The sequence below is a fragment of the Bubalus kerabau genome, chromosome 4, assembly GCF_029407905.1.
Source record: "Bubalus kerabau isolate K-KA32 ecotype Philippines breed swamp buffalo chromosome 4, PCC_UOA_SB_1v2, whole genome shotgun sequence".
NCBI classification, from domain to species: domain Eukaryota; kingdom Metazoa; phylum Chordata; class Mammalia; order Artiodactyla; family Bovidae; genus Bubalus; species Bubalus kerabau.
In genome coordinates this window covers 31,523,935-31,543,436 of record NC_073627.1, presented here as the reverse complement: position 1 = coordinate 31,543,436, position 19,502 = coordinate 31,523,935, and the positions used below count along the sequence as shown (strand labels likewise).

Genomic DNA, 19,502 nt, shown 5'->3' with positions numbered 1-19,502 from the left:
TTGAGTTGCAAGTAGTTCATGAAAGAATTTTAAGGATGCTGATTAGGTCAACTGTGACTAGAGTTTCATGGAAGATTGGAAGAATCTTCTGGAAGCATTTTAGAGTTGGAAGAAGCCTGTGGGATCAGCTAACCCAGGCCCTTTGAACTGAGAGAGATTTCCAGAGATGTTCGACTGAGCACCATTGGCATGGCCAAGGTTAGGAGGCCCTTGTTCTAGTCTGGTGATCTTTCTCCCTTGATGGACCATATGCTTTTTTTAATCTTTGCAATTTCTTTGTCAATTAAGGTTAGAAAAAGATATCTAATGGGCTATGAGCCATCCTGACTTCATTTTCATATCTCTCATTGAACCACTCTACCCAGTGTAGTAGGAGAAGGAAATGGCAACCGACTCCAGTATCCTTGCCTGGAGAATTCCATGGATAGAGGAGCCTGATGGGCTACAGTCCATGGGGTCACAAAGAGTTGGACATGACTGAGTGACCTTCACTCTGAGAGACTATCACTCACTCACTCACTCACACCCAGTGCAGTGGTTCTTCTGGAGAAGCAGTCTGCAACAAAGCTACTGCCGCCATAATATTATCTTTTTAATATTTATTTTTATTTATTTATTTGGCTCCACTGGGATCTTCAGTTGCAGTATGTGGGATCTCGTTCCCTGTCCAAGGATCAAATCCAGGCATCCCGCATTGGGAGCATGGAGTCTTAGCCACTGGACCACCAGGGAAGACTCTATGTTTTGAATAAAGCAATTATCCAGCAGTCTGGTAAGTGAAGCTGGCAACATAAAGAAATCTGAGCCACAAAAATAAATCTAGAACTAAATATAGAACTAAAACAGAGATCATGAGGAATGTCCTTCAAGGCACACCCTTAGAAGGAGCACGGTTGGTGCAGGTAACATCCTAGATTTCTTTATCCAATTCTGAGATCTTTTCCTTCGTCTCTACCCCCACTCTCATTAATAACAGAAACTTCTGCCAGGCCTCACATTTAGAGAAAACTCAAAATCATACAAGTGAAAACTACATCAATAGGAAAAGTCTCTTAAATTTAATAATGTCACTAAATTCTTCTCAAAACTTCTTTTACCAGGAACTTGAATTTTAATGCCAACCTAATTACAACTGAGTTAATTTTCCATAAGTTAGCTCTCTAATCAAACCAGAATTAAGGAATCAAGGAAGTTTTTATTCAGCAGGCCTTGGCTAAAAATCTACTGTTTTGAGCTCTGGGAATACAAAGTTGAAGAAGAAAGTTTTCAACCTGAAGCACAATAACACATACATGATGAAAGTAGGATAAATTCAACTATATTATCAATCACAGTAATGGAAATCATTATAAGATGTAGAATTCCATCTTGAATTATGTAATTCCTATCTAGAGTCTGATACGAGAGAGATACCTAAAACCAACAAGAGTTAAAAGTTAAAACGTTTTTTAAAAGAGGCACCAGGCAAATATTAACAAAAAGATATAGTAATAATAGCATCAGACAACTGGAATTCAAACTGAAAAAGATGAAGATGGCCAAAAAGGGATATTTCATAGGATATTTCATGATATTTCCAGTTTATCATAAAGAAACAAAAGTCATAAACCTCTGTGCACAGTGTGACCTGGAAAAAATATAAAGCAACAAATGACTGAAGTATAAGATGAAACGGATACAGCTACAAGCACAGTGGGAGACTTCAGCATACCTCTCTCAGAACAGGTAAATCAAGTAGATCAAAAATATGATAAGATATACATTATTTTATGTCTCTATAGTGATGACGATAAAATTTTCAAACACATATGGGATAGTCTTACCAATTATGCAGTAGGCAACAACAAAAAAACCTCAGTAAATCTCAAAGGAAACAAACCAGCCAAAATAAATTCGGAAATGTTAAAAGACTATTCCAGATAATTCCTTGGATAAAGAAATCAAGATGAGAAGTAAAGCTTTCTTCAGCAAGGAATGCTACTGACAGTATGTACCTTAAACCTACAGGCTGTGGCCCCAGCCAGGCCAGGTCATGTGCTCCATCAAAACAGGCCTGGGTACCCCCTGCTTAACTGGCTAACAAGAGGGACCAGCTACCTCAGAGGACTGTGTAATGTTCAAATAAGAATGTTGATATAAAAGCTCTGTACAATACAAATAACCCCATTAAAAGGCTGAGCTCAGGGGCAGAGTAAATTAGTAGCTGTAGACTTTGGTGGAGGGTGGGGAGGGGGTCCTTAGGGTATCTTTATCTGGGCCACACCAAGGAATAAGGTGGACAACTGTGTCCACATAAGCCATTATAGGGTGCCAACCAGAATGCTGTTTGAGAGCAGAGCCCATTTCAATACAATTCTGATACCAGTTCTTATGAGAGCTTCAGCACAGAGGTTGGCAAATTATCTGTGAAGGGTCAAACTATAAATAGTTTAGGCTTCTCAGGTCATATGGTTTCCATGGCAACTGCTGAAATTTGCCATCTTAGCACAAAATCAGCCTCATTCGATATGTAAATGAGTGGGTGTGGCCTGTTCACCTTAACAAAACCTTATCTACACAATCAGGCAGTGGACCCAACTGGATCTGCAGGCCATTGCTTGCCAACCTCTGTTGCTGCTGTTCAGCTACTAAGTCATATCCAACTTTGTGACCCCCATAGACTGCAGCACACCAAGCTTCCCTATTCTTCACTGTTTCCCGGAGTTTGCTCAAATTCATATCCATTGAGTCAGTGATGCCATCCAACCATCTCACGCTCTGCCACCCTCTTCTCTTTCTGCCTTCAGTCTTTCCCAGCATCAGGGTCCTTTCCAGTGAGTCGGCTCTTTGCATCAGATGCCAACCTCTACTATAGCCAAATACATCCAATGTACAGAAAACAGTGATTAGAGTGGAAAGACCTGGATGCAGAGGAAAATGCTGTCCACTGCAGTCCTGTTTTATACAAAGTCAAATTAATGTGAGGCCAACATGCCAGGTGGCAAATCTGAACTTCTACCCAAGCCCCAGGCCAGTGATACTCTTTTTTCTCAAATTGCAAGTTCAAGGTCATTGGCAGAGCCCATGACCAGCACCCACGGTCATTCTCCAGGCCTTGCTCAGTGCCCGGCAACTATTTGTGGAATGCCCAGTGACAGCGTTTTAACCTCCAACGTTGGTGCTGAGCCCGGGAATTAAAAACCCCCGAATTCCTTGCAGACCTGCTCTTCTGATGAGCCTGTCAGGTAATAGGGTTGCTGACAGCTTTCTGACGTGGGCTAGGCCATGGCGGCCAGCAGAAACCCGCTCCTCCCCGCCACAGAAGGGAAAGCTGCAGATGCCCAATGACCAAAGGTCAGATTCCTACCCCACAGCAGCTAAGCTATGAAGGAAATACATCTGCCCCCTCAGCTGTATTCTTAGCCCAGGGCCAACGAGCCAGCGAGTGAAGGGCTCAGGGAGGCTGCAACGCTCTTCAATGCACCGGCCCCTCTGCGTCCTTCTGCCTCCTTTCCTCCCAGCCTAGAGGCATGCCCGAGCGCCTGCCCCGCCAACCTCAAGTCCCACTCTGGCAATTCACAAAAGCTCTCTGACTCCATCAAGAGTGAAAGGAAGGGCAGTGGCAGATGGGTCAGAGCATGAACTGGGGAGGCCAAGCCAGGAGGAAGGAGCCACTGGGGTGAATCACCACTAGAGGAGTGAGAGCCGTCCTGTCCAGAATGCCAGGCCGTCTTGCAAAGCAGCTGACACACCCGCTAACCTCCCTTCCCGCTGTTGTTGTTTGGTCACTCAGTTGTGTCTGATTCTTTGAGACCCCATAGACTGTAGCCCTCCAGGCTCCTCTGTCCATGGGATTATCCAGGCAAGAATACTGGAGCCAGTTGCCATTTCCTTCTCCAGGGGATCTGCCTGAGCCAGGGATCAAACCCACGTCTCCTGCATTGGCAGACGGATTCTTTACCATTGAACTAGCTGGCACCCTCCCCACTGACATCCCACAAATTGCCACTTTCCTTCCTTCTTGGGATGGATGTCATTCCAGAGGCTGCTGACTTGCGAGCAGCCTCCATCCTATCCACGAGGACTTTGCTGTATGTTTGCTTTGCCCACTGGCAGGAGCCTGAGCAGGGACCGAGTGGTCCCTGCCCAGGGTTCCAGCTTCTTCCCATCCAACCCAGCTGGGAGCTCTGAAATTGGGCCCCGGCTTCACTTTCCCTGGGACCCACAAGGATGCAGCCAGAGGGGAAAGCCACATGGGGTCTTTCAGCCCACAGACCCCGGCCGGAAGCTCACAAGGATGAGGGAGACCATGGGGAGGCTCTTTCAACGCTAATCCCGGGGGGCATCTCAACTCCAGCTAAACCTCTGGCTGATGATGAGTGAACTCATGTTCCAGGCGCTCAGGCTGCACCTGACACCGTCACTTGGTTAACTGCCCTCCTGACCAAGAGGCTCCCTCATGGGCAGAGGAATTTGTTCCAGAGTCTAATTTATATGTGTGGTTTGACACCAACAGTCTTATTCCCACTAGTCTTCAAACTGGAACAGGGAATATAATACAGTCATTGAGGTTCCGAGGTTACTGAAAATGTCCAGCTATTTCAGGCTTCCTCCATTCCCTGGTTGGAAAACTCTAGTAACAGGAGGGTCAGGTTAGGCTGTTTCCCAAAACATTGTTGATTAAACAGAAAAATGGAGGGCTTCCCAGGTGGTGCAGTGGTAAAGACTCCACCTGCCAATGCAGGAGATGTGAGTTTGATCCTTGGGTCAGGAAGATCCCCTGAAGAAGGAAATGGAAACCCACTCCAGTATTATTGCCTGGGAAATCCCAAGGACAGAGGAACCTGGTGGGCTACAGTCCATGGGGTCACAAAGAATCAGATACAACTGAGCCATCTAACACACACACACACACAGAAAAATAAAGTAAGTGGCTTCCATGGTCAAGTATATTAACGTCCCTCCTTGGACACTGCAACGTACAGTAAGGTACTCAAGGTTCCGAAACGTCTTACCATTAAAAAGAATAGCCTGAGTAGATTTGAAATAGTATTTTCCAAATTGATTGATCAGAGAACACTTTGTGTTGGTGTTGTCAAGAACACTTGAACATGTGGAGTCTGGCCACAGACAGTGACTTCAGAAAGGAAGAGAAGAGAAAGACATTTCAATTGCCCAGGGGAGGTAAGGGATGTACAGAGGAAAAGGGGATGCCTGGTGGAGGAAGGGGTTCAGGATCTTTAGGTTTAAAAGGCATTCTCCATATGCAAACTATCAGAGACCTTCTGTCCAAGCATCATGGAAATTAAGAGCCACTAGCTCACCAAGCTCAGTAAACCATGCACTCTCCTCTCTCCCCACACCTACTGAAGTTCTACCCAGTTTCCAAGGCCCAGCTCAAAGGCAGTGTCCACTCAAGATCCCCCCATGTCACAATTATATCCTGAATGGGAAGAGGACTCAGGATGCGTGGGACATGATGGGCAACCACCCCAGGTCTCACCTCCACAGTTACCCTATTAAGCCATGAGGACACTTGCCCCAGGTAACCAGCTTTTGAGAGGCAGACCCCATGCAGAAAAGCAGGGACTCATGGTGCCAATCCACTGGGCTGCTGAGAAATTCAAAGTGTTAGTCACTCAGTCGTGTCCAACTCTTTGCGACCCCATGGACTGTAGCCCACCCTTCCACTGTCCATGGGATTTCCCAGGCAAGAATACTGGAGTGGGTAGCCATTCCCTTCTCCAGAGCATCTTCCTGACCCAGGGATTGAACGTGGGTCTCCTGCATTGCAGGCAGATTCTCAACTGTCTGGGCCACCAGGGAAGCCCAAGAAGTTCAAAAGCATGTTTGAACTCTAAGGAGTTAAATGATCCTTCAGCCTTTCTTTAGGTTTGGCATCCACAGAGCCTAGTGGGGAGGAGAATGAATGGGGTGGCCACAGGAGAGAGATCCCCCTCTCTGTGCATCTACCTGCCAGGCCAACCACAAGCCAGCAGCTGAGCAGCACCGGGAGGCCAATGCCCATAGTCCAGAGACAACATGTTACACAGGCGGGGATGGGGGGCAGAGAACTGCCACCAGCAGCAGGAAGGTCACTGCAAGGAGGAAGCACCATCTGGAGAAGGGGAGACCCCGGAAGAAAAAACCACAGCTTCCAGGGACAGAACAGGGATTTAGACACCTTGAGGATGAGGTCCAAGCCTCCAGGTATGAATGAAGACAACCAGAAACCACTGAAAATTTAGGGGACTGATGTGGCCTCAGCTGAGTGATTTCTTTCTTTTTTCTACGTTGCTTTATTTTTTTATTTGCTGTACCATACATCATGTGGGATCTTAGTTCCCTAACCAGGGATCAAACCCATGCTCCCTGCAATGGGAGCTCAGAGGCCTAACCACTGAACCACGAGGGAAGTCCCACAGCTAAGTAAGTTCTTAATGACAGTATCCCACAGCAGTTCACTCCCTCTACATCATGGGCCCCTCCTCCCCAACCTTTCTGCCAGCTCCCTCCTGCCCCCATCAGCCACCAGATGTCACAAGACTCACACTGGACCCCTTGCTCCTTCCACCTCTCCTCTCATCAATTCCCCTCCAGACATTAAATACCCTCCTGCGGACACCGATGACCCCAAAGCTGAATGTCCATGCCAGACGTCTACCCTGAGCCACAGATTGCTAAATCCAAGTGCTTTGCTGACACTGTACCTTCTCAATGTATCAGCCAGAATGCGTCTTCAAAACACAAATCAAATCACACCCCTCTTCTGCTTCAGACCCTTCCGTATGTCCGGGCTGGCTTTTTCAGCATCAGAGCCTGTCCCCTCCTGCCTGCAGCCTTGCACTCAGTCATGCTGGCCCAGCACTGGTGGACACACCAGACTCCTCCCTGCCGAAGGAGCTGGCCCTTTCCAGTACCTCCTGGAATGTTCCTCCTGTGGTTCTTCATACAGCTGGCCCCTCCCATCTTTTAAGCCTCCGCCCATGTGACTCTGGCAGGAAGAGGCCTTCTGTGACCAGCTGCTTCCTCCCTAGTGGCGCCCTGCTATCCGTCGCTCTGGCCGTCTCCTGCAGAGCACTGTCCGCTGCCCGCAGTGACTCATTCATTGTCTTTCCTCCATCTCCCCCGAGTAACTGTGAGCTCCATCCTCTGGAGCAGGGACTGGTATTTCTTGTTCAGCTCCATCGGCTCGGTTTCTGGAACAGTGTCCAGTACCTAGCACATGCTCAGTCTAGTTAAAGAATGGATGAATGGACCACTCTGATAGCTCTTTGAAATGAAAGGGAGTCTCTTGAAAGGTAGTGAGTCCCCTGTCACTGGTAGGATGAGCATATAATGGGTACATTGCAGAGGGGTCTGAAGTGAGTGACATGGGGCAGGGGGATGGGTCTGATGACCTCCCGAGCCCCTGCCAGCATCAGAGTCTATGTGTGTGCTGATGAGCACATACTCAGAAGGCTTCCTGCCAGGCATCCTTTTCTTGGGCACCAAAAGACAGCATCCATGCCCTCAAGCTGCCCCATGGCCAATCCCAGCTTCTGAACTACAAAGGATGCTTTCTCAACACTGGTAAAATCTCAGGAAAGCAATTTACATTTTTTAAAAAGCAAAGACTGAGCATCCAGCACCATATGGTGAGACACAGGTCTGCACAAGCCTCTGAATTTACTCCTAGGTGCTGGCATCTGATGAGAGACTCCAATGGTTGAAACATCAGCATCAGGACGCCTCGTCCCACCCCGCACCTCCCTTGCCCGCCGGGACCTCCGCATCCCACAAGGGCGTGTAGAATCCAGAGCCACTGCTGGGGCAGAGCTTGTGGGTTAGCCCAGGAAGCCACAAAGATGCTAAATTGCAAAACATGAGGCCCTAAGTGCAGAGGGCCTCCTATGTTTTTAAAACTGTTGACCAAAAGCTGAGCCACAGATGAGGAAATGGTCTGATGTCCTTGCCAAAGTGGCAATGCCACCAAACGGATAAACAAGATAAACCTGGCAATCACAGGAGACACAGAGCGCTCAAGTCAGGGAGGGGCTCCTGAAACTGGCCAGACTTATTGTTTTCTGACTTTCAATCCAAAGGACTGGTCTAAGGCTGCCCACAACCTACTGCTAGCCATAAGGTCGCTACTGCTGGAAATAGATAGGATTTCTACTTTGTAAGATTTCTGACATATTCTGCCTTATAAATGCACAGGATTGTTACTCCAACTTGGAATAGAACAGCTGAGAAATGCATGCAAGACAGAGCAGGTATAAATTAAACCATGATACTTAGAACCCCATCCACATGCCCCAGAGTCCTTCCTGGGATCTAGAAGACCCTGCAGGCTGGCTTGCTTCTCCATCCCCTGTGTTCTCCGTACATCAGCTTTGCCAGGCTCCTTCTTGCCCCAGGGACCTTGTCCTCAGGAAGTCCCACTGTCTGGAATCTGCCCCCTGATGTCCCTGTGGCTGACTCCTTCCCGGTCATCCTCAAGAGATCATTTCTTCCCCACCCCAGTCCCTCACCACACATCACCCTGCTTTATTCTCCTCATCCTTCCTATCACTGCCTCCTGATTATCCACATTTATTGACTGATCTGCCCAGTAAAATGGAAGCTCTCATCCACTGGCACCCTCAGTGTCTGCAGTGGAATCTTCTGCAAGACAGGTGTTCAGTGAATAGTCCTGCATGAAAGGGCACAGGAGAGAAGGGAAGAGACCAGGGAGAAAGGGGAGAAGGGAGGAGAGGGGGCATCCTGAGGCAGGCAGTCCAGGCAGGCAGTCCATGATCACTGAAGTTAGAGAAGGCTGAAATGCCAAGATGAAGGGGAGAAGAGATGGGGCGAGGTTTAATAGGAGCAGATCATTCAGGTAGACGTATGGACCTTAGCAAAGATGTTCATCTGAAGATGGAGACCAAAGGGACCTCTGAGAGGTTTTAAATTGAGAGTGATATGACAAGGTTTGTATGTTTAAATATCATCCTGGATTCGATGTACAAAATGAAGAACAATGAAGAGAGAAAGATCAGGAGTAAGCAGGCTGCTGCAGAGGCCCTGGTGCAATGTGGGTGGGGATGACGAGTGACCAGTGGGACCAGAACGATTCTGAGAAGGGAGAGGAGACACATCCAGGCAGACTCTGAGTGTGAAGCTCACTGGACGGTGAGACAGCCTCCACTAAAATACTGGAAACTGTCAAAGGGGGAGACTGGGTGGAGGAGGACGAAGGCTGGCTGGTCTGGGGACGCCTCTGAGACATCCCAGCAGAACTGTCCAGTGGGTGGCTGGCCAGGCTGGTCCGGAGGTCAGAAGAGAGGACTAGACTGGGAGGAAACAAGGATTCAAGAGACATCATGAAACAGTAAGAGCTGTTAATGACTGGGGAAGTGGAGAAAAAGAGAAGGAAGTCAAAGGGTCATCCGACTGCCAACACAGGTCACTGTGCTGCTGAAGGGTCCCAGGACACGGCAGAGATGGACTGTCTGCAGAATCCTAAAGTAATCGGGCTCCAGTCTGAAACAGCATAGGATGCACCAGAACTATTGTCAGAGTATGACTGGGTACGGACAGATGTGGTCACTGCCTTGAAGAGAAGCCAGGCTTACTGGGAGGTGCTTGCTATTAAATTTCTGTGAATCAAGAAGTCATGCTTCCCATGACGTCAAATGACTCCATGCTCAGCCTCCCTTGACGGTAGGTGTGGCTCTGTGACTGACTTCCAGGAAAAGACAAAAACAGAGGTGTGTGGTCTATCTGAAGATGTTTCATTAAAAGGGAGGGGGACACATTCTTCTCCTCTCCTTTCTCTATTCTGCAGCTTGAAGCCGAGATGAAATGGCTGGCGCTGTGGCAGCTGTCCGCTCCATAAGGATTAGACAAAGAAATGAGGTAGAAAGTGCCTATGGCTCTGACAGTTTCCTGGAATTGCCATATCTATGTTAGGCTGCCTATTTCCATACTTCTTTTGAAAGAGAGAGAAATAAACTATCTTATTTAAGTCACTACCATTTAAAGATGTTTTGTTTTGTGGGGTCAATCTTAATCTCAACTGGAACACGTCTCTCCATTACCTTTCCCCTTGCTTTAGGTCATGTCATTGCCTCGACAGGGAATTGCCTCCTCCTTGCCCGTGTTTATTTAAATCCTGCCCATCCTTTGGAGGATGGATCAAATCCCACCTCCCACAGGAGACCTGCCTTCCACTTCCTCCCCTGAACTCCGGCTCTGCCTGCCTGCCTCCACTCCTCGGGCATCTGGCCTATGCTCTCTTCATCTCCCCGCAGTGATCTCTTGACTCCTCACAGAGCTCAGGACTATCAGGACCAAAGTCCAGAGTCTACAAGTCCTTGTATGCCCTGGGTCAAGAGGCATTCAAAACAAGGTCATGATAAATATTCCCTCACTGGCCTCCTTCACCTCTGCCTGCAGCCAGGATCAGGATAGAGCCAGGGATTTATATTCTAAATGTATGTAAATGCATTTAGATAATGGAAAAGCAGACAAAGCTGAGGGCATTTATTAAGAAATCTAAAACCAACTCTAATACAAAGAGGGAGTTCAAGGAAAATCTGTCTCCATCCAACTAAGTAACATAGATGTTTGACTGCCATGCAGTCAATGTGGTAACAAGCACCATTCATATAAGAAAAAAAAAAAAGTGGATGCTCTGGTGCATCCACTCACACAAAGATATGCCCCTTCAAAAAAAATAGCAAGTCATGTAAACCAACGCATTTTCACATAACAAACTTGTTGACATATTCTTCACAAACAAGTATCAATAAAAAATTACTTTCAATGACTTAAATAAAAGGTGTGTTTGAAACATTCTAAGAGCAAATACAAACCATGGTGACTGGTTTATGACTAACAGGGTTCATCTGTAAAGGCAGTCTAATTTTTTTCTTAATTACGTATTTTTTTCACCTCTTGTTTGGCACAGAAATGGTTAAACCCAGTCCAAAAGGCAAAGGAGGCCCAGTGGCTTCAAATCCATCAGAGCTTAGGCTGTAACACAAGCTGACCCATCAGAAGATGAGAGCAGAGATACTGACCACTGGGGAAGCTGAAATGGGAACATCTTACTTAGAAGTTCAAGTGCAAACAAACACAGCTTGTCCAGAGCGCCTCAAAAACGCCCTTCCTGGGAGAGACGAGAAGGCACGTGTAGGGGAGAAGCAGGATCTTGGAACCGCCCCCCTCCCCTCCCAGGAAAGCAACTGTGGATTTGGATAAAAACCCGAGATGAAACACTCCAAGGTCACTGTCAGCAAATCCAAGAAGATGAGGTTGAACACAAAGAGCTAGCTGAGCGATGGGAAGTTCCCGACTGAAACGACACTGGTGCCTCTTTGGGAGCTGCTGGGAGGACAGTATAGCAGCCATTCCTAACCTACCGCGGGCGATGCAGAAGGCAGGCCAGCAGCATACGAACATCGCTGCCCTGCTGCAGGACAATTTAGATCCCTGCTCCTCTGCCGACTCATCCCTCTTGAAACCCAGCCGGGTTGGAACATGCCTGCCAAAACTGCCCCTTCCGGGCCTGTGAGTGTAGAATCCCCAGCCAACTCCACATGGCCACACACCACTTAGGGGAGGTGCGAGTGGGTACCCAGGGTCCCAGGGAAAGCCAGCCCTTGTGGGCGGAGTCACCACGCATGGCCGCCAGGTGTCAGTAGGGAGCAGAGCACCTCCCACTCTCAGCCTTCGGGGAACTTCAGCCAGACCTTGCCCAGGAGACACCGGATGCTGCGGCTTTGGGGCCAAGCAGTGCTCCGGCCACATGCTCAGACACTCCTGAGGGTTTCGGTTACTTGGCTACCAACTCACCACGCAGTCTCAAGGGTGGTTTTAATTCAATATTCTTCACAGACTCAGAGAAAAGAATTAAGGACTGCTCCCTTCCACAAGGACTGGGGTCTCTTTTCTTGCCCCCAGGAAAGCAGACACATAAAACAGTGTTTTCTACTGCTTGGCTATCCTCCTCGAGTAGTTCTAGCAGTTTCTCTTTATGCTGAGGTTAGAGATGTTTGGTTGGTGATGCTTCAGGGACAGTTTGGGTACACAGCCCAGAGAAGGAAAGCCCAGCAGTGAAACTGGACGATGAGAAGCCAGAACCAATGGCCACTGCCCTGCCTGCCTTGTTCAGCTGCATCTGAAATGGTTTCTCTCACTGGCTATAGCATCTTCAACGGAAATATTTGATCAAGGGGCAGCTGTGGCCACATTGAAACCTCATGTCCAGGCTGAGGACACATCCTTTGGAACATGAGACTATGAAGAGCCTGGCCCACTGTGTCCTCAACACCAGGCACTGCGGCCCCTGCTGGGGTCCATGCTGCCACCAGACACTTCCCAGCCACCAAAAAGACTGCATCGTATTTATTACTGCCTCTCTACATTCACAGGCCCCAGGGCCCTGCTGAGCCCTCCCTCCCTCTGGATACTGCAAGGATCTAAGAGTGTGCTTCCACTGCCAATTAATCCCTTTAACCCGAACCCAAGAAAGCCTGGATTCCAACATCGCACAAGCAAAGATGCTGAGGACAGAGTAAAAATACCCCCGGGCTCAGCTTGGGGACATGCAAACAGTGTCAATGCCCCATCTTGCAACAAGGAATCACTCTACAGCTCTGATGGCTATATGGGATCTCTGAGGCCCAAGACCCAGAGAGGAAGTCCTGTAACTGGAGACCAAAAGGGGCCCATGGATCCCTGGGACAGCCCCTCCATCACTGCACCAGGAAGACCCAGGGCACTCCTGGATATTCCACCAGCAAACCAAACTTGCTTGTTGGATCGAAACTCCCAGCAGAATCTGCCTGAGATTTTGCATCATCATTGCTTATCTGCATCCACATTTCTTCACTCACTAAAAGAATTACACTAAGTGATGAGCAGGAACAGGAGGGCACGTCTAGGGCTTCTCTCCAGGTAGAGAGAATGCACAACAATTCCCTGAGATCTCAGCTTAGCCAGTGAAGCTACCTTTCATCTTGGCTTCCAAGCCCCTGGCCACATCTCACCCCAGCCCAGCAACACCGCTCTAGCTTCCAAGAACAAGTGCTTCTAGGTCTGGAGAGAGAGGCACGTCGCAGACAGACCAGGACGAGTTTGTGGAACAAAAAACCATCCTTACCATTTGCTGATGACGAGAAACAGTGCTGGACACTGCCCATCAAGGAGGTGCTACAGTTTTGCCAGAGGTCAGTCGCATGTCCATTGCCCACCATCCATTGCTAGAAAGAACCAGATGCAGTAAGTCAGAGGAGGAGTGAGGAGTGACAGAGACGGGGAGGAAGAAGACCAAGGCAAGGCAAAGAGCAGCCTCATCGACTGTCCAGCCAGAGCCCACGGTGCTAGAGAAAGGGGAGAGGTGGTGCTCTGGCCCAAACCTTTTTTCGAGGGGAGGGCCAGGGCTTTTCAAGTAAAAAGCACTTTGTAAGTGGAAAAGAACCTCACAAATATGAGTTGCTCTGTGCCAAGGTGTGTACGGCAGTAGAAGGAGCCGTGGACTTTAGCCAGGACACCTGCATCCAAGCCGTCTCTCCTCCCCTGATCTCCTGAGTCCCAGATCCCGTGCCACGGCCACTCTGAACTCATTTCCTTATTGGTAATTCCCGTCAACCTACTGTTAAGATGTTGGGAAGATGCTGGTAAGTGATGAATCAACTCATCAGTCCCCAACATAATTATTTTTCAATCTTTGAACCAAGCAAGAACATCATACCTGGGACTTGTCGTATATTAAGAAGTTAAGACCACAGTCACATGACTGCCCAAGTCTGGGCTCATCTTTAAGAAAATAAGTTTAAAACCTACTGAGCTGGATGTTTGCTGATTTTGTAATGCAAGTTATCCCAATGATCTGTTTGTACTGGAGGAGGCTTTTCTAAGAAGGTGCCCCGTCCACAGCACAAAACAGACCTGGGACTATGAACCATTAAGGAAAATCTAATTTTAACTTGCCAGTTTCAAGTCCTAAAGGCCGTTTCATGAACTAAGTCACCCATCTGATGGATGCCATTTGGAGAAAAAACAGACCTTCCTAAATTCTCCACTTCCTTCCTCTAGGACAACCACCACCGCCCCCCATCACCTCCCCGCCTCCCCCGCCCCATCAAGAAAAATGTTAAACAAGCTTATCACACGAAGGGGGTAGGGGGGGGACCCTGGATCTGCACTCACATTCTTTGGCTTAAAGAGAGGCCTGTGTACTGACCTAGCCCAGCGCTTGCTTGCTTCCTCCCCACCCCTGAATCCACTCTGATATTCTCAAAAACTACTGAAAAGGCACGGATTGCCAGAAACTGCAAAAGGCCCAAGGATGTCTGAGACTCGCGATCTGCAAACTTGAGGGGGCGTGGCGGAAATCGTGGTCCGGAGGCCAAGCTCTGGGCGAGCTCCGGGCGCCCCAACCGCGCGTGCTACCCGGCCAGACACTCACGCTGACGATGGTGGACACGAACAGCAGCACCAGCACGGCCACGTGGAGGACGATGATACCCAGCAGCAGGAGCAGCATTCTGGCGGCGGGTTCTGCTCAGCGGAGTTTCCGTCTGCCCTGACAGGAGACACAGCCGAATTGGACGTGAGGTCGGGCTGACTGGCCCGAGCGGGCGAGCGAGGGAGGGAGGGAAGGAGGGAGGAGAGGAGGGAGGGGAGGAGGGAGGGTCCTGCGCTCGGAATGCCAGGGCCTGGCCCGCCGCCCGCCCACCCGGCCCCGCGGCCGCCGAAAGAGGGCAGTAGCCGACTGTAGCATCCCTGCCCCGCAGCCCGCCGGGCCGAATATCTTTTGCTTTTGGAAGAAAACAAGCGGTACGCACGACGCACGTCGAAGTCTTCCCGGGAGGGGAGGTTTTTCCAGAGTGCCAAGCAGAGGCTGCAGCGCGCCTCCACCCACCCGGGCGCTCCGGGGGCGGCCCAGCTTGCGGAAGGGGGGCAGAAAAGGGAGAGCGAGCGCTCTCCCGGTGGAGTGGAGGTGGGGGCGAGGGGCAGGCAGGGGCCTAGGTCTCTGCGAGAGGCCCGGGGATCCAGCGGCGTGCTAGGAGGGAGAGCGCGCGGCGGAGAGCCGGGTCCCCAGACCGCTCCGCGTTTCGTTAGGCTTTGAGTTTCCACTCAAGTTTGGCCCGCGCAGGAGAGCCGCCCCGACCCCACCACCGCTTGGCAAAGACACCCGCGGCCCCGGAGAGAAGGCGCAGAGCCGAGGGAGAGGAAAGAACCGCCCGGGAGAATTGCTGGGGCCGGCGCCTCCTGCCCTCCCCGGGCGCTGGTCGGGCCGATGCGCTCAGGGCCCAGGCTGGAGGGGAGCAAGTGTCCGTGCGAAGGAGAGGCGGAGGTAACGGGGTGAGCTCCCCGCCGCCAGAAATAAGTGCAGCAGCATGGAGCCGGCAGGACCTCTTCTGTCCGCCGCGGTGCGGTCCTCACCCCACACCTCACATCCCGCGTCTGATCTGCGGAAGGATCCGCACGTTTGCTAAGACGAAGCTGCGTTTACGAAACTGTTGAAGGACAGAGTCTTGGGCTAGAAACAACGATTCAATAACTTCAGTGTTTAAAGTACCCAGTCGCAGGCCCCTCCGTCCTCTCCTTCAGCAACACTTAAAAAAAAAAAAAAAAACACCCTGGAACGTGCAGAGGAAATAAGCAGGGTTTTCTGACGTCTCCCAGAAGGTTTAAATTAAATCCAGTGACTCCTCATGCCGAGGAGGCGAGGGGAAGTGGGGGGAGACAAGAGAAAGATGAACGGGTATGTAGCTAGAAATTGGGGGGCCCCGGGGACCCTATACCCTGAAGATGTCCACCGCAGGGACTGCTTTGCCAGCGAGTCTCCGAGTAGGCGACTCTCGAGCGAGACGAAAAGTCCTCCGCCCCTGCCCCACATCCAGACATCAGCACCCGCGCCCCCGGCGGTTCACAGACCCGCAGGTTCTCCATAACAGACCCTTACTAGCCCCGCAGGAATGACGCCGGACAGGCGGTGTTCTGCCAGCGATTCGGGGAACGCGCCAGCCCGAAGCCCCCTCGCTCCGCGTGTTCTGGCGCCGTCGATGGAAGATGCCCACATTCCTCCTCCGTCTCCTCCACTCTCCCGGCCAAAGCACTTACGGCCCAAAGGATAGCTGTCCCCGATCCTCAGAGATCCTCAGAGCTGCCTCGGGCACACACTCCGTGCGTCCGCTCAGCGGCTGGCGTCCGCAAAGGCAGCTGTGCTGCGGGGCTACGCGCGCCAAGCGAGGGGCAGGAGGGAGGCTCCCGGCGTTCCCCTTTAACGGGAACAACGCCCTGTCTGCGTCGCTGCAGTAGGGTGTGTCCCTGGGTCAGCGTGTGCAGGGGGGCGGGACTCGGGGAGGGGAAAGGGCAGCGGGAAGAGAGGGAGGGCAGGAGACAGCCTGGGCCTTACGCTGCGCCCCGGGAGAAAGTCGATGACGGCAAAACTGCTGTGACTTATCCTGGAAACTAGCAGACCGCGCAGCTTTCTCACCTCCGTTTCCCGTGGTTTCGCTGACTTTACCGAGACCAAGAGTTGACCGATATACTGGCCCCTCCGCCCCCTCCGCCCACGTGGGAAAGTCGACCAGAGGTTGCCCCCGCGGGTGCCCAGCGCCAGGCTCTGGGACGCACGCATTCGGACCGCGCCCACGCGGAGGTCCAGCCTGGATGCCCCTCCCACGGATAGGGGGAGATGGCACTTAAGCGCAGGCAGACATCCCTCCCCTGGAGTCCTGGCGCCCCTGGCCTGCCCCTGCGTCCTAGCGGGGCTCACCCGCACCAAGCCCGCCCGCGCGATCCCGTCTGCGCCCAGGCGGTGCGCCAGGTGCCTCGGATTCCCGGGACGGATCTAGCGGGCCTGCTAGGGGGAGAGTTGGAGGAGGTGGGGGAGAAGGCTGCCCACTGCAGGACAGCGCGCCCGGGGGTCGCTGGACAAATCCAGACCACAACCGGGTACGCTCCAGACGAGTTTGCTGGCTTGGTGCCCGGCCTGGGCTTGCGTCCCCGGCCATAGGGTGGTGAGTTGGCCATTTGAGGTGGGGGAAGAGCAGCCAGGGAAATCAGCTGATTCATAGTCGGCTGAAGGCGGTCTGCCCAGCGTCACGGGGAGAGAGGATAACCCTTCCGGGCGCAGGGTGGGTGCGCCCCAGTAAGAGGGGAAGACGCTCTGGGAGCCCGCCTTGATGCAGGAACGCGGAGCGGGAAGGTGGGCGTTACAGGTCTGCCTGCCAACGCAGCAGGTCACACACAAGTCACCAGCACCTGCCAGAGCTCTGTGTCACAGAACATCACCGCTCTGAATGACTCAAATACCCCCATCTACTTATTTTACTATCTGAAAGCGGCTGCCTCTGGCAGCTAATTATACATTCTTCAAGCAAAGATAATTTGGAAAAATTCTTCAAACAATGGTCTTTCAAAAATCCTTAGATTAAAAAGACGAATCCTTGGGAAATTTTTGTTCCCTGCCCAGTGATATGGCAGGTGGGTTAGCAGGATTCTGAGGTGGTCTGTAAGAGGGGTGTGGTCCAGTGGTTAGGTGTGGAGGCTCAAACAAACCTGATTAGCCTGCTTACTCAGGGCTGTGGATTTGGTCAGTTTGCTGAGGTACCGGGTGCTTCAGTTTTCTCATCTGCAAACAGGACTAAGAATGCCCATTTTAAAGGGTTATGGTGTTGATTAAAAGAGATAGTTGTGAAATACTTAGCATAGTGTCTGGAACCAAATAAAGGATCAGTAGTACCCAGGAAATTGTCACTATTATTATTAATATTATTTCACATTTAATCCTCACAACAACCTTTTAAGGAAAGCCCGACCCCCTAAACTAACATCGCTTATCAGCCTCCTAGATTGAAAGCACATTTGTAGGTAGAAGGACTAACTAAACAAATGGGAGTGATCACTTTTCTCCTGGGTCATATTCTAGGATGGGTTTGCCCTGGGAATTATTGCCAGGGCAATTGCCTGGGAATTTGTGCCATCCAGACTTTTTATTTATTAAACCAACATTGACATGATCACCAGGTTCCCCGGGATTGTTCTAAGCACTTTATAAATATTAGCATATCTACTCAGGATTTTCTTCCTTTCTTGTCTTTTTTCCCAGCTAAACTTCTGAATGAAATATAGACATCTAGAAAAGTGCACACATGGTAAGATATAGCTCATTTCTTCCTTTCCTTTGCACCCAAGGTTTTAGTCATTAACCAGCTCGCACAGTAGTCACAGTACAGGACATCTGAACCCACCCGTCCCTGTCAGTCACTTCACTGCCCCTCGCCTGCCTCCTGCCCGTTCAGCCCCCAGCTGTGGAAGACAAACGCCGCTTCCTAGGGTGATGTCACCAGCTCGGCCACACCCAGGTCCCGGCCAGGGCTCCGTTACAAGTGAAAGCCTCTCCCCAACCTGCTTACAATCCGAGGTCACCTGCCAGCTGTGTGCGTGGGGCTGTTTTCCATCAGGGCTGGCGTGTCTGGTCCCCTTCTTCCCTTCAACTCTGGATGTGCCAGGGTTTCTAGGTGCTCCCAAAGGGCCCTTCTGGCCTCCCCAGCCAGAGTGTATACCCAGCTCTTAGCCAAGGATTTTAGAAACCCCTGGATTCTCTGGTCATTTCCAACACACACGCGCTGTCTCCCCTGCGATCCTTTCCATTTGTGGTTTGCAGGGTGTGGGGCTGGGCAGCAAGTGCTCTGTAAATCATGAGCACACACCATCCAGAGGCACAGTCTGCCAAGACAACTCACCGGGCCAAACAGGGTCACCCCTTCCTCCACGCGGCTCTCTTCACACTCAGACGCGTGTCAGGCAGGCCCCTCCCAGGACAGGGCAGCTGAGACACCAGCAGCTGGCAGGTTTAATCCTGCTGCTTCCCACCAGGATCCCCGAAATGCGCCCTGGTGATGCTCCCCAGTAACTGAAGCCAGACCAGGCATCCATCCAGTTTATTCAGGGGCTGGTCCAATGCTGGGATATGTCATGGTGGCCTGAGAGCGTCTCAGCCTCTACTGTTTAAAGAGACAGCACCCAGCTTTGTGTCACCAGAACACAGTGATCTCAAGAGGCCCTTAGAGTGTGGGGAGCCTGGACTGGAGGGAGAGGAGCTTCAGGTGTGCCCGAAAGCTGGGATCCGAGGCCATTCTCACCCCCAGTGCCAGCCTGTGTCAGAGCAAAGAGATCACCCAGTCCTCAGTGCCCCCCCACCCCCAGTGAAGTCTGCGAAGATGAAACATAGGGTTGGCCAAAAGGTTCATTCAGGTTTTTCTTTTACAGCGTATACAAAAGCTCAAACGGACTTTGAGGCCAATGCAGTACACTATGTGTATAATGTGTGTGCAAGTAGGTTTCATCCTTTATCAACGACATCATTTTAAGGCACTCAAACATTGCACAGGTCATCTCTTCACAAGATCTCAGCAGGGAACCAAATCAGGGCCCCCGCCACCTGCCATGACTGTCTAGACCTCTCTCCACCCTGTCACACAGGCAGACATTGAAACGCAGCTCCTGGAAATGGGTTCCTACAGCTCTGTCTTCCGTGG

The 19,502-nt window shown here is 50.9% G+C and overlaps 1 protein-coding gene across 9 annotated transcripts in view; it reads right to left on the bottom strand.

Annotated features, from left to right (window-relative positions):
* PMP22 (peripheral myelin protein 22) overlaps nucleotides 1-18,870 on the bottom strand; it is a 28,129-nt gene extending 9,259 nt beyond the window's left edge. Inside the window, exons 1-3 of one of the 9 annotated variants that reach the window (XM_055576461.1) lie at nucleotides 18,708-18,870; nucleotides 14,417-14,533; nucleotides 13,109-13,208 (exon numbers count right to left, since the gene is read on the bottom strand). In XM_055576461.1, the coding sequence (XP_055432436.1) occupies nucleotides 13,109-13,208; nucleotides 14,417-14,494 (178 nt within the window). In that variant the 5' untranslated portion in view covers nucleotides 14,495-14,533; nucleotides 18,708-18,870. Of the gene's footprint in view, nucleotides 1-13,108; nucleotides 13,209-14,416; nucleotides 14,534-14,795; nucleotides 15,328-15,366; nucleotides 15,481-16,077; nucleotides 16,252-16,372; nucleotides 16,392-16,453; nucleotides 16,597-18,707 lie in introns of those variants that run through there. The other 8 variants (XM_055576468.1, XM_055576464.1, XM_055576469.1 and 5 more) reach the window with 8 other exon arrangements.
* Between the last annotated feature and the right edge of the window lie 632 nt (nucleotides 18,871-19,502).